We start from the raw sequence: 15,864 nt of genomic DNA, 5'->3' as shown, positions 1-15,864 counted from the left end.
TTTGAATCATTTAAAGAGTGCAGCATTGACTTACTTCTGAACCAACCCAAATTTATTTTTAGGCATTTAAATTTTCTTTTTTTTTTCAGGAATATAGCTTTATTTTGCTTTTGCATGCCCAATTATACGGAGCTGTAGTCTTTGAAATGAGATTCATCTGCTTCTGATTGTGTGTGTGTGTGTGTGTGTGTGTGTGTGTGTGTGTGTGTGTGTGTGTGTGTGTGTGTGTGTGTGTGTGTGTGTGTGTGCTGTCAGGCCCAGTGGCCCTGGCGATACATCACGCATGTCTGATCAAGGAGGGCATAGGGCCCTGACAATAACATTTCAGAGGAACTGCTTGCAAAATGCATCTCATTTTTTTCTGTGACCAGCCTGCAGCCAAGATTCTATCAGCCTGCACTTGGAGTGTTTACAGTTGTTAGTGACACCAAAACTTGGGAGGAAAAACACAATTTGGACATGACAAGCTAAGCTGCACTAGTTTATTTACTTTGATTTATCCATAGGTCGAGATGTTGGATTATATTAAAAATCAATAACATAATTTAAAAAAAGTTGTGTATATATATATATATATATATATATATATATTATCTCGAATTATCTGTTTTGGACAGTCAACAATTGTAGCAAGAAATTGTTTATTACAACATACATAGTTTATTTCAAAACATAATACAAGCTTTATACTGAAAATAAATAATTACTTGAGCTGTCATCGAAATTTGGAATAAAACCGCCCCAAACAGTTCAATTGTACTGAAAATATTTTTTTTTTTACATTGCTAGTGAAGTACAGGGATAATAACTAAGAGCATTTTTTTAAATTAATGACTTCAAAAGGGTAATATATAAAAAACTGTACAATATTCCAAAAAAATACTTATGAAATCAACGAATAACAGGAGTATTTAATATTATAAAAATTTGGATAGTGAACGTACAATAAAATTATAGGCAGGTGTAGAGCATCACCCCCCACTTTTCCCCCTCCTATTCACGGCTCTGTTTCAGAGTCTACACAGTTTAAATGGTCAAAAATGAGTGAAATCAAACAAATGCGTTTATAAATAATTGTTTTTTTTTTGTGTGAGAGTCCTGGTCAGATACAGGCCAAAACTTCAAGTGCTATATTGTTGGTAGCCACTACAACTGCACTGTGGGCCTCTTTGCATATGCAAAACAATAATAACAATAATAATAATAATAATTACAGATGTTGTTACAAAATGAGATTGTGTGACATTAACGAGAATTAGAAATAAAGGAAAGAAATGAAAATAAAAATTAAAAAAAACAGTCCGGACAGAAACTAAAGGCGCTGGTAGATTATAGGCACATTTTTTTTTTGTATTCATATCCAAATAATTAGACGGGCTCCACGGAGAGAAATGATCGAATAATGCCCGGTTCGAAAGAGGCCAAGGCTGGAGGAGTCTGATCGAGAGTCCGACCGGGGGCGATACATCCCTCCCGGTGCTCCGGTCAGAGGTCGTGGCATGAGGACGCATCCCCGGCGCTGGAGTAAGGCCCCTCGTGGGGCGGCGGCGGCGGCGGCTCCCCCGGCGGCGTCATGCGCTTCTCCTTCTGCCTCCGGTTGCAGAACCACACCCGCACCACCTCCTTCTCCAGCTGCAGCGAGTCCGCCAGGGACGTGATTTCCTGCGCGGACGGTTTGGGGCACTTGAGAAAGTGCGTCTCCAGGACCCCCTTGACGCTCACCTCGATGGACGTCCTCTTCTTCCTCTTCCGGCCCTGCGCGGCGATCTTGTCTATGCTGCTGGAGCTGCCCGTCGACGAGTCCGCCTCCTCCAGCCACTTGTTCAGCAGCGGCTTGAGTTTGCACATGTTCTTAAAGCTCAGCTGCAGCGCCTCGAACCTGCAGATGGTGGTCTGGGAGAAGACGTTGCCGTAAAGCGTGCCCAGCGCCAAGCCCACGTCCGCCTGCGTGAAGCCCAGCTTGATCCGCCGCTGCTTGAATTGTTTGGCAAAGTGCTCCAGCTCGTCCGAAGTCGGCGTCTCCTCGTCGGAGTGGTCGTGGCAGTGGTGCCCGCCCAGCTCGCTGTGCTCCGGGCTGAGCGTGTCCCTGAGGCCCGGGTGCATGCCGCCTTGGCCCGGCGGGTTGGGCGGAGGCGTCAGCCCGCCGTGGTCCAGCATGCCGTTGACGGTGAAGCCCGTCTGGGAGTAGATGTTGTGGGACACCGGGGCGCCCCACGCTCCCGGGTGGTTGCCATGGTTGTTGTGGTGCGGGGAGTGATGCGCGACGTGAGGCGAGCGGTGATGGATGATGCCGAGCTGCAGGTCTTCTCGCCCCGGCTTGACGTCCTGCTGCTCCATGGAGGTCGACCAGGGGCTGCTCTCCGCCCACTGGTGCCCCAGGGGGTGCCCGTTGCTCTGCACGCTCTGCAGGTAGTCGCCGTGCAGGAGCTTCTGGTGTCCTCTGTAGGGGCTCGCAGGCTGCATGGCCTGGCTGTCCGGGTGGATCATGGGGCTGGAGCTGAGCAAGGTGTAGGGGCTGGAAGCAGCTGTGGCCATGCTGGCTGCTCAACCCCACCGGCGCGACTAAAGTGACGGACCCGGCTCAGCCTCTGACATCTCCCTCTCTCCGGGAGCCTCGCTGACGGGCAGCTCCTTGCGCCAATCACAGGCCGAGCTTGGCGCTGCGTCGACGCCCCCCTCCGCCTATGACGACGCCTGAGAAAGCAAAAGGGTTAACGGCGGTCGAACCGGAAGTGAGTCCTGGTCCCGGTCCGCTGAGTCTGGTTGTGGAACAATGTGCGTGCGGAGCGCACTTCCTGTTTATTAATTGGAGTTTCCAACTGCTTTACGCACGACTTTAACGCTGCTCCTGTCACCCTTGAAGAGATTAAAAGCTCCTGTGGCATTTTGTCAGACGTGCCGGCACTTAATTTAGCATTTTGTTGATAATCATTAACTTTTTTTTTTTTATGATAGCACGTCTTCAAGATAAGATTTGCGCTTTTACGCACGAATTCCACACGCATTAAACCACATCGGCGTGCATTAATTATATATATATGTTTTAAATCCTGCATTAATCATAAAATGCAAAACAAATTTATTTCGATCTGTCTGCATAAGTCAGCTGCTTCCATGCGAGGAATGTGGGCCAGCATCCTTAGTGCTTTGCGATTCCATTAAATATATTACTGGGGCTCCCAGGTTAAGCTTGATTTAAATTTGCATACATTTTCATACATTTAGGAGAAATGAAAAAAGAAGGGCTGCAGCGAGCAGACAGTCATTAAAGAGCGTCGAACCGTGCAGGAGGAGACACACGCAGAGGAGGCCGGAGCAGGTGAACGGATGGGCGGCTTGGATGTGTGGACATGACCGATGTGGTCACATAACGACGGGCCTCGGTGACCGGAGCCATGAGGGACGAGTAATAGCTGGAGGATTTCTACTATATGAGGCCCGTTCGGACTGGAATAATATAATCATTTAAAATGGACGTTTTTGGTGCTTTTATATGAAGAAAGTGGGTATGTATGTGGATTTATGCTTTTTTGTTGTGTGCGTAAAATAAAATTAAACAAGTCGACTATTTTTTAACGAGCATGTAAAATAAGGTGGACTAAAGACCAGATTCCAAATGATTTTATAAATTAATATTCGTGCGGGAAAAAAAACATTTTAAAGTGAATTTGGTTCCCTTATAGAGAGGGGTTGTGTCGCTGTCGATAGTCTAAGTTTCCAAGTGTAACAGATGCTTCTCTAGAAACGCTCCTTGTGCTCCTTCCTTTTATTCGCATCAACATTTTTGTGCCGTCGAGCCGGTTTCCATAGTGAGGCGAATAAAAGGCAAATCCCCGCTCCGCGCCTCCAATAAAGAGCCCATTCACAGATAACCCGACAGCCCTGCAACACTGACTGCCTCTCTCCTCCTGCACCGAGGTGCACATTACTGCTCAATAAGACAAGATAATCACTCATCAATTCTCTCGTCGCCTCCTTTCAGAATTAATAGTTTGTTTTGGAACCATCGGTTTGTGTTTATTTTGTGTGTTTAATGGCAACTTTCTATCATGGGATTCAAACATAATTCCCCAGACATAATTAGTTGTGAATATAATGCAATAATAGAAGTGCTGTGACAGATCAAGTTGTTTTTTAATGATTTGTTTTTTTGTTACACAAAAAGTGAGTTATTTTCAAGTTCAGTGGAATTAAACAACATATGGTTTGTGCAGTCTTCTGTTTATTTATTTATTTTTTAAATAAGTGCATTGTTTAACTCACTTAGCAGCCAGTAGATTAATAAATCTCACGTCTGCTATTGAGACAGCACTGGGCTTCAGGGTCACCGGGTGTCATGACCTTTGTAAACTTTCCCCACGCAGCTTTGACCCCCCTGAGTTAAGACCTCAAGTTTAACGCGTTAAAAGAAGAAATATATCCATGAAAGCCAACCTCAATTAAGACCATTTAAGTTAAACTATTTTATTTGATGATTTTGTGATTTAACAGTTGTTCACCCTGACTATAGATGGCAATAACAGCATCAATAAAGAAGCACAGGCTAATAATGACCATTTTAAAACACTCTTACACACACTGACGGTTTTAATCGATTATTCGACATCCCATCAAATTCGTAGAGGACATAGCGACATCATTTGAATCACATTTTACTATTAAGAGCTCAATGTGTTTTTATTCTTATTTAGAAATTGCCTTAAACCTCATATTTTGAAAGAACATTACACTCAATGTGCAAAATACTAAAAGGAATAGTGTACCAAAAATGTATGGTAAATTAGTTTTTGAATAAACCAAGGACTAAGATGCTAATCAACATATATATTAAAAAAAAAAATTGTTTTAAAATAAACAAAAATAAACTAGACAATCAAATAATTACATTACATATTTAAAAATGTATTATTCATTGTTACTATTTTATATAATTATTTTTTTTAAGTTTGTATTTCATCAATATTCTCATATATTTGTTTTAATATTAAGTTATAATGTTTTGAATATCGTTGTTTTTTCTATTATGATAATAGTAATTTTTAGCTTGTTTACCACCCACTTTTGGGCCCCGGCCCACCAGTTGAAAAACCTTTAAAAGATAAAGAGCAGACCTTGAAAACAAACACAATAGCTGATTTGAAATGTTTATTGTCATCAAACGTATTTTCATTAATCAAGGAAAACTTTATTTTAAATCTATACAGTAAATATTTCAGAATTTCAAGAGTACTTAATATGTCCTTATGTTTTACATGTCTTAGGTACACCTTTTATATATATATATATATATATATATATATATATATATATATATATATATATATATATATATATATATATATATATATATATATATATATATATATATACATATATATATATATACATATATATATATATATATATATATATATATATATATATATATATATACTGTATATAGTGTATATGTGCAGCTGTCAAATTAACGTGTTAAATCGTGATTAATCACAAATAATTATTGCATTATTCATGTACACACTTAGATTAATCATGCAATTTACTTTGACTGTAAAAGCTATTTTATTGTAATCGTTATATAGTGATCAAATCAATGCATACAAGAGTACAAACATGAGTGAGGAGACAACTCTGACTGGTGGTCTCGCTGGCAAATTTCACTCCAAAATACAGGCTGAAAGGACTTTAGATAAAACTTTTACCAAGTTTTGTGCAAATAAATTATATGCATTCAGGTAAAATGTTTCTGGATGACATTAAGACAATGAAATTGCATGTGTGTACAAATATTGGGGTCTTTTCTCAAGCAAATTTTAATCATGCAAACAAGTAATCACCGGTGAATAATCGTGATTAATCTAAATATCAAAATGTGATTAATCTAAATTCTAAAATGTGATTAATCTGTATAAACAACTATTATTTGTCAGCTCTAATGTATACTATTTCATTTAATATGTAATGCTGCTTGAAATTGGAGTGGAGCCCTGAACCAAGTTTTGTTGCATATTGTGTAGAATGACAATACAAGACTCTGACCTAATCTATAAACATTAAGGGGTATTTAAAAAAAAAAAAAAGATTGATATGCAGCAATAAAATGACACTATATCAATAAACAAAACATTTTATTGCAATTTTAAAGGTGTGCAATTAGCAACATTTGATAGCACGTAACAATTTCTTTGATTCACTTTGCATAAGCATCATATCGCTGTGGAGGTTTCAATAAAATATGGTGTATGAAAGCTGCAAACAAAGTGACATTTTGTGGCATTTCCTTGTGACAGTAAACAGGCCTTGTGGTTTAGATAATGTTGCTGTGAATAATTGAAGTTTGTACAAATTATAATTAAATTTTCCTTGAATCCCAGCTTCAAAGTGAGTGTCAGCATGTGAATTCTCCACCTCTGTTCCAAACACATGATGCAAATATTAGCATAACACTATTTGCTTGCAGTTCATTAGAAATTGAATTAAAGTGAACACAGTAATCCAGCCTTAGGTCTTTAAAATTATTATAGTTTTTCCCTCTTGTTGTTAAATATCAATGTTTTTTTCTAAAAAAGGATATGAAGCAGAATTAAATTGAAACTCTTCTTCTCATTTTCACTCAAAGTCAATATTTGTCAGAGAGATTATTCCTGTGTGTGTGTGTGTGCGTGTGTGTGTGCGTGTGTTACAGGTGCTGTTTGCCAAGTGGCTGCATATTGTTACTGAGAGAGTGAAGCAGCCTCTGTTGGTGCGAAATCTACATAACATTACGATCTGGTAGACTTCAAACCTGCACACACCGAGCGATCACAAAGAGCAGCGAGTCTATATAATAATATAATGTAAGCTCTTCAACTCCTCTTCAGCTCCTCTTCCGCCCAACCACTCCTCCTCTTCCTCTGGTGCACTGAGACGAGGCCATACTGTAGGATCAGAGAGGAAGGACTCATTTAAGATTAAAAAAAACAACAAAACAGCTGATTTGGTTAACTTTATTCACTCAATTAATGCTCTACTGCAGCTAAGCAACTAAGCAGCATATAAACAAATGAACACCCAAACATGTGCATGTCCACGCACACATACACACACACACACACACACACACACACACACGCTCATCTCTGTGAAGGAGCAGGCGGAGCCGACAGTTGCACATCTGCATTTCAAACACAGACTCTCTGGGATTCATTATTAATTAGCCCACTGAGCCCTCGAGGGCTGGTGATACTAACACACACACACACACACACACACACACACACACACACACACACACACACACACACACACACACACACACACACACACACACACACACACACACACACACGCCTAACCAAAGCTGCATGCACCAAAGTGTTGCTCTGCTCGGTCCAATCCTCCAATCTCTCCTTGATGCCTGAGTTAGTGAATGATAAAGAAAGACAAATTACTGAGTGTATCAAAATGAATGCACGTCAACTGTATTAAAAGCAACACATTCAGTTTTAATGTGTCAATAATGTAACTCCACCTGTGTGAAATGATACACGCCTGAGCACCTACGTTTAATAATAGTAATAATGGTAATACTAAACACTTCAACACACCTGCACAGGCCTTTGTTGGCTTTATGTGCTGTAGTCACAATGTTGTGTTTTGCCTTTTAATTGTGTTTGTGTGTGCAGCGGCAGTGCAGGCAGATCAGAAAGACATACAGTGATTATGCATGAGCAATAATGTCTCTTGGGTCTCCACTGGCAGAGAGAGAGGGCGAGAGAGAGAGAGAGAGAGAGATCAAACACACACAGCAGCAAGAACACTGTCCACAACACATGTCCCCCCCCCCTCCGCTGCACAAAGTTAGTGCTGCAGAGTTTAGGGGGAAAAAAACCCCACATACTGCCGTACATCCTATTGTGCGTGTGCTGCACATTAGCATGCGCGAGGGCTGGGTGCAGAGATCAGTCAAGAGCATCAGATTGTGCAGGATTTTCAGACACGAGGGTGTGTTGACTGCTAATATTAAAGCGCCTGGCAGGTCCTGCACTGCTCTTTAAACGTCGTTAGTTCCTGGCACAGGTATACACGTACACCTGAATCCTTATTGTGTCGTTGCTATGGTGATGGAACCTGCACAGGTAGACCCGGAGTGGTGCTCAAGCGTCTGCCCTTTTGCTCTTTCTACTGAAGCCCTTTTTCTCGTCATTTATTTTAAGAATACAAGTTACACTCTGTTTGCTATACGATGGTGCGTACAGGAAGTTTTTTTTTGCCTCATCCTTCACTTTAAAGCAGGGGTGTCAAATGTATGGGCCGAGGGCCGGATAAAGCCCGCAAACAGGTTTCATCCGGCCCGCGGGTCGAGTTTGCTAAGTATACAAATTAACCTGAAATCTTTCAATGAAAGAAACTGCTGTTCTAAATGTGTCCACTGGATGTCGCAATAGCAATTAACGTAATTTTTGGACTATAAGTCGCAGTTTTTTTCATAGTTTGGCCGGGCTCCAGTGCGACTTATATATGTTTTGTTCCTTTTTTATTATGCATTTTCGGCAGGTGTGACTTATACTCCGAAAAATACGGTATTTGTATCTTTGTAGATGATGCTACATATGTACAAAATGTCATTTTCGGCAGGTGCGACTTATACTCCGAAAAATACGGTATTTGTATCTTTGTAGATGATGCTACATATGTACAAAATGTGGCGTGGTTTGTTCTCCCGAGGTGCAAGTGATTTGGACCAGACATGGCGTGAAGGTGAATAGATGATTTATTTTAACACTATATATCAAAAAGGAACAAACGAAAAGCGCGCACAATGGCGGAGGTACAAAACTAGGCTATTGAAAACAAAAACTTGCACATAGGCAGAAACTGTGAACAATTAAACAAAAATACTAACTGTGGCATTAATAAACAAAAAAACTTACTTGGCATAGACTATGAAGTGCGCAGAGGTAAGAGTGTGACAGGGGTATGAATCCGGATGTCGCCAGAAAGACAAACTGAAAACAATGAACTTAAATACTACAGACATGATTAACGAAAACAGGTGCGTGACGTGACAGGTGAAAACTAATGGTTGCTATGGTGACAAACAAACAAAAGTGCACAAAAAGTCCAAAAACAAAACCGAACATGACTAAAACAAAACATGATCACACAGACATGACACAAAATAAACCACATGGTGTTAGTACATCAGTCGAGGAAAATGATCAAACTACATAAATAACATCCTGTAATTTGATTTTGGTATAATTTTTTTTATCTTGATAGATTGAAAATGAACACCAATGAGTTGACTTATGAACATTATCACATCATTTATTCAGAAAGTATAAATAATGACAAATAAAAATAGAATACTATTACGATGTAAGTGTAAAAAAAACCAACAACATTATGATTTGTAAAATCTCAGAATTTGCTTGTTCTCTTTTTAAACAAAGTAAACAATTTGAAGTTCTCTTTATTTTTACGTTATTGTGCCGTGGTTTGGGAGTAGATTTTTCTCCATGTGGCCCACGATCTAAAATAAGTTTGACACCCCTGCTTTAAAGCGTGAGTGTAGAATGCGTGATGAATGCCCTACTGACCTGCGAAGTCCGAAAGAGAAATGATGATACAATATTATCTGTTCACAGATGCTACCGGGTTGTTTGAGCACACTGCAGCTAGTCCTGGATAGTCCCGCTTTTTAAAAGGGAACTGCACTTTTTTTGGGACGTTGCCTATCGTTCACAATCCTTATGAGAGACAAGAAGGCAAAGGTTTTTTTGGGTTTTTTTTTTTTGCATTCTAACATGTAAAAATCAGCACGTTCTGAGTGGCTAGCAGTGCAGCTCATAGGAGCAATCAATTCTACCTTTAAATCACTTTTAAAATGCATTAAAAAAGAGCCAACGATACTTAATTTACGTTCCATAACCTGTATCATCCCCAAGCTGCAGCGACATTGTTATTGTAACAGCGAACACTGAGGAATTATTTTTCTAGCGTAGTAACACATCGTCATGCATCGGTATTAGTCGTAAAAGCTAACTACCGCAATAAATAAGCTAGCTTCTACGACAACACGAATCTTGTCTGCGTTTGCACAACACACTGCGATAAGACACCAATCTGTACTGACTGAAAGACACTAAAAATAATGTTTACAGTATCTGTAAAGTATTAGGCATGACGTGCTATATGTATCATGATCAATATAAAGTGTGACTCACTCGATGGACAGTTGTCTGTCAGGTCCAGCTGGCCCGGGGACGTTTTTTTCTGGTTTATTTGGGTAAGCACTCTATTTATATCAAAATAGCATGGCGCCAAATTCCCCATTTTGCCGCTTCGAGTCACTTTCACCTCACTCTCTCGGCTTCCGTCTGCTCCAACGTCTAAGTCTTCCTTCATGCTGGCTTCTAAGAGCAGCAGTTCATCCTCTGTTTATTCAGCTTCAAAAAGATAAGGTTGTGAATCCTCATTTGTCCAAAAATAGTCGTCTTCGTTGTTTGTTACCAAGTATGCCATGATTAGAACACACACACGCCTCTATTTCCAAAAGTAAGAACACACATTTTTTGCCAGACGTCAGAAGTGATTAAATGCAATGATTAAAATGATCAAAATACAGTAAATATTCTACATATAACATATTATTATGAATGTGTCTGTTACTATATTATATATACCGTATTTTTCGGACTATAAGTCGCAGTTTTTTTCATAGTTTGGCCGGGGGTGCGACTTATACTCAGGAGCGACTTATGTGTGAAATTATTAACACATTACCGTAAAATATCAAATAATATTATTTAGCTCATTCACGTAAGAGACTAGACGTATAAGATTTCATGGGATTTAGCGATTAGGAGTGACAGATTGTTTGGTAAACGTATAGCATGTTCTATATATTATAGTTATTTGAATGACTCTTACTAAAATATGTTACGTTAACATACCAGGCACGTTCTCAGTTGGTTATTTATGCGTCATATAACGTACACTTATTCAGCCTGTTGTTCACTATTCTTTATTTATTTTAAATTGCCTTTCAAATGTCTATTCTTGGTGTTGGGTTTTATCAAATAAATTTCCCCCAAAAATGCGACTTATACTCCAGTGCGACTTGTGTTTTTTTCCTTCTTAATTATGCATTTTCGGCCGGTGCGACTTATACTCCGGAGCGACTTATAGTCCGAAAAATACGGTAGACTTGCAGTGTGTAAAAAAAGACAAAAAAGGCATGTGTGTTCTTGTCTCTCATAATGATTGTGAACGATTGGCAAAATTCCCCCCAAAAGTGCAGTTCCCCTTTAATGCTTCTGTCATATGCAAGATTCTCACATAAATGAGGCAAAAATACAGTGGTACTTGGTGTATTTTTGAGTTCTTGTGAAAATTCCTCTGCAAACTGCTCGGCGGTGTTCTCAAGTCCTTCCTTCTCATGTAGCGTTTAACCTGCAGTACATGTCCTCAGACAGACAGGTAAATAACAATATTGTGAAATCCCTTGACGTTATTTGGTGCTTAATGAACCACAACGCCAGCGCCGCTGAAAACATTACGTCACCACTGGTTTGGCGTTCCCTACACAAAATAGCAACACAAGTCAAAGTCGAGATTTTTACTGACATTTGTCATGTTTAATGAAGGAGAAAAGAGTACCTGTCAATATTTGCTTTTCAATGACAGACATGCAAGTCATTTGTTCAACAAACTAGGCACTAATTTTGTTTCAGTTCGTATTTGTTGTATATTTTTAGTGTGATTATACTTATGCTTCACCAATAAAAATATAAAACTATATAAAAAAAAATAAAAAATTTATACAGTCGTCTCTAGCCGCACCACGCTTCAACTATTGCAGCTTGTTTTTTTTTGCTGGTTTTTAAAAGCATATTGTACAATTTTTTTAAGTATAAAAATGGCTTGATAAACTAAAAACATTAATTTTACAGCAGTATTGAGCACTAGATGTGAGCAAACCAATCTGAGCATGCTGGTCAGTACCGTGGCCACTGATTGGCTCAGCCTCATGCAGCATTACTGTATTTGATTAAAAGAATGTAAAGGTGACTGAAGGGTGCTATCTCATGTCTAGAAGGCTCTCGGGATGATGAAAAATGTATTTAGGAGGTCATAAACATGTTTTTTTATGCTGTAACTACATGAAAATATTTCATTTACTATTAACAAATTCGACTACGCGGTCATATTCGAAAAAATTAACAGCGATAAACTGTATGTCAAATCCTGCAAAAAAGAAATAGATTTTCATTATACATCGATGTTAAATCAGTAAAAAGATAAAAAATATAATAAATTATGCCTGAATCTGTGTTTGATCTCGCATCTTTTGCTTTACTGGTAAGCTTCTGAACCACTGAGCTAAAAGGGTGAGTCGGCATCCTGGTAAGAGAAGACATTGTACAGTAAGTGATTGTTTTATTATGTTCGTAGTTTGCATTTCTTGTTTAGCACTTAGAAATACTACTACAGGCCGGATCTGCTTATCACTCAGCTTATAAAACTTATAGATCATCCTCCATATATTCAGGCTCAAAAACTTAGGGTTCTGGATAGAGATGTCCGATAATACCGGCCTGCCGATATTATCGGCCGATAAATGCTTTAAAATGTAATATCGGAAATTATCGGTATCATTTTTTTTGTGTTTTTTTTTTAAATTAAATCAACATAAAAAACACAATTAGTGCACCAACCCCCAAAAAAACTCTCCCCCATTTACACTCATTCACACAAAAGGGTTGTTTCTTTCTGTTATTAATATTCTGGTTCCTACATTATATATCAATATATATCAATACAGTCTGCAGGGATACAGTCCGTAAGCACACATGATTGTGCATGCTGCTGGTCCACTAATAGTACTAACCTTTAACAGTTAATTTTACTCATTTTCATTAATTACTAGTTTCTATGTAACTGTTTTTATACTGTTTTACTTTCTTTTTTATTCAAGAAAATGTTTTTAATTTATTTATCTTATTTTATTTTATAATTTTTTTTTGAAAAGTACCTTGTCTTCACCATACCTGGTTGTCCAAATTAGGCATAATAATGTGTTAATTCCACGACTGTATATATCGGTATCGGTTGATATCAGTATCGGTTGATATCGGTATCGGTAATTAAGGGTTTGGTCAATATCGGAATATCGGATATCGGCAAAAAGCCATTATCGGACATCCCTAGTTCTGGATCATCATTTGTCTTAAAGTAGTCAATGTTGGCTCTAATGAAGTCTGCCATGATTAGTAGTGTTGTTGTTGTTGTCAGAAATAGCGAACGTTGGGATGTGTCTGTGAAATCAATACGCCGCTGTATGCTTAAAATGACTAAAATACGTAAATATTCCATGTTATTTAAAATGTGCCTGTTACTACATTACATATATACAGGTAAAAGCCAGTAAATTAGAATATTTTGAAAAACTTGATTTATTTCAGTAATTGCATTCAAAAGGTGTAACTTGTACATTATATTTATTCATTGCACACAGACTGATGCATTCAAATGTTTATTTCATTTAATTTTGATGATTTGAAGTGGCAACAAATGAAAATCCAAAATTCCGTGTGTCACAAAATTAGAATATTACTTAAGGCTAATACAAAAAAGGGATTTTTAGAAATGTTGGCCAACTGAAAAGTATGAAAATGAAAAATATGAGCATGTACAATACTCAATACTTGGTTGGAGCTCCTTTTGCCTCAATTACTGCGTTAATGCGGCGTGGCATGAGTTTCTGGCACTGCTCAGGTGTTATGAGAGCCCAGGTTGCTCTGATAGTGGCCTTCAACTCTTCTGCGTTTTTGGGTCTGGTATTCTGCATCTTCCTTTTCACAATACCCCACAGATTTTCTATGGGGCTAAGGTCAGGGGAGTTGGCGGGCCAATTTAGTACAGAAATACCATGGTCCGTAAACCAGGCACGGGTAGATTTTGCGCTGTGTGCAGGCGCCAAGTCCTGTTGGAACTTGAAATCTCCATCTCCATAGAGCAGGTCAGCAGCAGGAAGCAAGAAGTGCTCTAAAACTTGCTGGTAGACGGCTGCGTTGACCCTGGATCTCAGGAAACAGAGTGGACCGACACCAGCAGATGACATGGCACTTACAGTCTGTGTACAAAACTTTGGAGTTGTTGGAAAAAAAAATTCTAGAGCACTTTATAAGTGGAATACAGCAAATCCCATTACCTTCATTGTTAGCTGACTTTTGCTTGCATTTATTTACAATTTAGAATGTATTAAAAAAAAAAAACTAATGTGTTCTTGTGTCACATAAGGATTGCGAATGATAGGCAAAATTCCCCAAAAAGTTTCCCTTTACGTTGAGCTACAACAGTCTAGCGAGCTATTTTTGTTGTATATTATTATTGTTGTGTAGTGTGATGCTACTTATATTTTTCTAATATGAAACAATGAATACAAATAAATATGTTTATTTATTTATTAACCCCATTTTAGCTCGTTACTACGTACATTAAAAATATCTAGGGATGTCCGATAATGGCCTTTTGCCGATATCCGATATTCCGATATTGTACAACTCTTTAATTACCGATACCGATATCAACCGATACTGATATCAACCGATACTGATATATACAGTCGTGGAATTAACACATTATTATGCCTAATTTGGACAACCAGGTATGGTGAAGATAAGTTTTTTTTTTTTTTTAATTAATAAAATAAAACAAGATAAATAAATTAAAAACATTTTCTTGAATAAAAAAGAAAGTAAAACAATATAAAAACAGTTACATAGAAACTAGTAATTAATGAACATTAGTAAAATTAAGTGTTAAAGGTTAGTACTATTAGTGGACCAGCAGCACGCACAATCATGTGTGCTTACGGACTGTATCCCCTGCAGACTGTATTGATATATATTGATATATAATGTAGGAACCAGAATATTAATAACAGAAAGAAACAAACCTTTTGTGTGAATGAGTGTAAATGGGGGACAAAGGTTTTTTGGGTTGGTGCACTAATTGTAAGTGTATCTTGTGTTTTAAATGTTGATTTAATAAAAAACAAACAAACAAACAAAAACAAAAAAAAACGATGCCGATAATAAAAAAAACGATACCGATAATTTCCGATATTACATTTTAACGCATTTATCATTTCTCTAAAAATATCCTCGCAACAACGCATTATGCAATGATGGTGCAATATGTAACAATGTAATTCATTTTCACCTGCCTTATTTAATGTGAATTTTATCATAGTAGTAATATTTTTTTTGTTGGCCTTCCCCCCAATTTGCAAGTCACCTGTCTGGTGACTTGCAAAATATGGCCTCTGTGTGTTCCCCCGCTGCACATAAACACTTCTCACACGGTTGGCTCGCTCCAGACTATAACCTGGAGTGCAATAGGCCGAGAAACTCTGAATTTAATTGCGTTATTGAGCAGGACCAGTACGTCATTGCCTTCTTCTTGAGGCCTATGTCAGAGGCGGAGGGCGTCCATGGTCCTGATGTTGCTGACGATGCTGGTCAGGGGACAGAAGTCACTCCCCTGGGCAGATGTTTTTTGGTAGGCCCTTACCATCGTCGTAACTCAAAGGGCGCCCCTGAGGCTGGGGTTTGCAAAAAGGGGACAAGAGCAGTTCTCACAGGCACACAGCGTGCTCTTTGTTGGATTATGAATCTGCAGAAATGTTGTTACAAGTTTTTGAAAGGGAATTCTCCTTCCCCTTTCGGTGCATTTCTTCTGGCTCACTCTTTCCTTTTAAGGAACATATATATGGTTTTTCAGTTTCATAGCAATTCCTCCTGGAGTCTTAAGGGGGAAGGAAAACAAATACGGGAAATATTTAATCCAGAAGAATATGTTTATTCAGAGACAGAT

General features: G+C 38.6%; 1 protein-coding gene across 1 annotated transcript; it reads right to left on the bottom strand.

Annotated features, from left to right (window-relative positions):
- Window positions 1–359: 359 nt before the first annotated feature.
- On the bottom strand, window positions 360–2,659 carry LOC133575306 (POU domain, class 3, transcription factor 4-like). Its single transcript, XM_061927944.2, has one exon. The coding sequence runs from the start codon at window positions 2,533–2,535 to the stop codon at window positions 1,486–1,488; it is 1,050 nt and encodes a 349-aa protein (XP_061783928.2). The 5' UTR covers window positions 2,536–2,659; the 3' UTR covers window positions 360–1,485.
- Window positions 2,660–15,864: the final 13,205 nt, after the last annotated feature.

The sequence above is a fragment of the Nerophis lumbriciformis genome, linkage group LG35 (assembly GCF_033978685.3).
Source record: "Nerophis lumbriciformis linkage group LG35, RoL_Nlum_v2.1, whole genome shotgun sequence".
Taxonomy (NCBI): domain Eukaryota; kingdom Metazoa; phylum Chordata; class Actinopteri; order Syngnathiformes; family Syngnathidae; genus Nerophis; species Nerophis lumbriciformis.
Note: the sequence above shows the minus strand (reverse complement) of the source record. Positions and strands in the feature narration are given on the sequence as shown.

Bases quoted from the DNA above. Each gene is read 5' to 3' on its own strand.
- LOC133575306 (XM_061927944.2), bottom strand. From the start codon at position 2,535: ATGGCCACAGCTGCTTCCAGCCCCTACACCTTGCTCAGCTCCAGCCCC.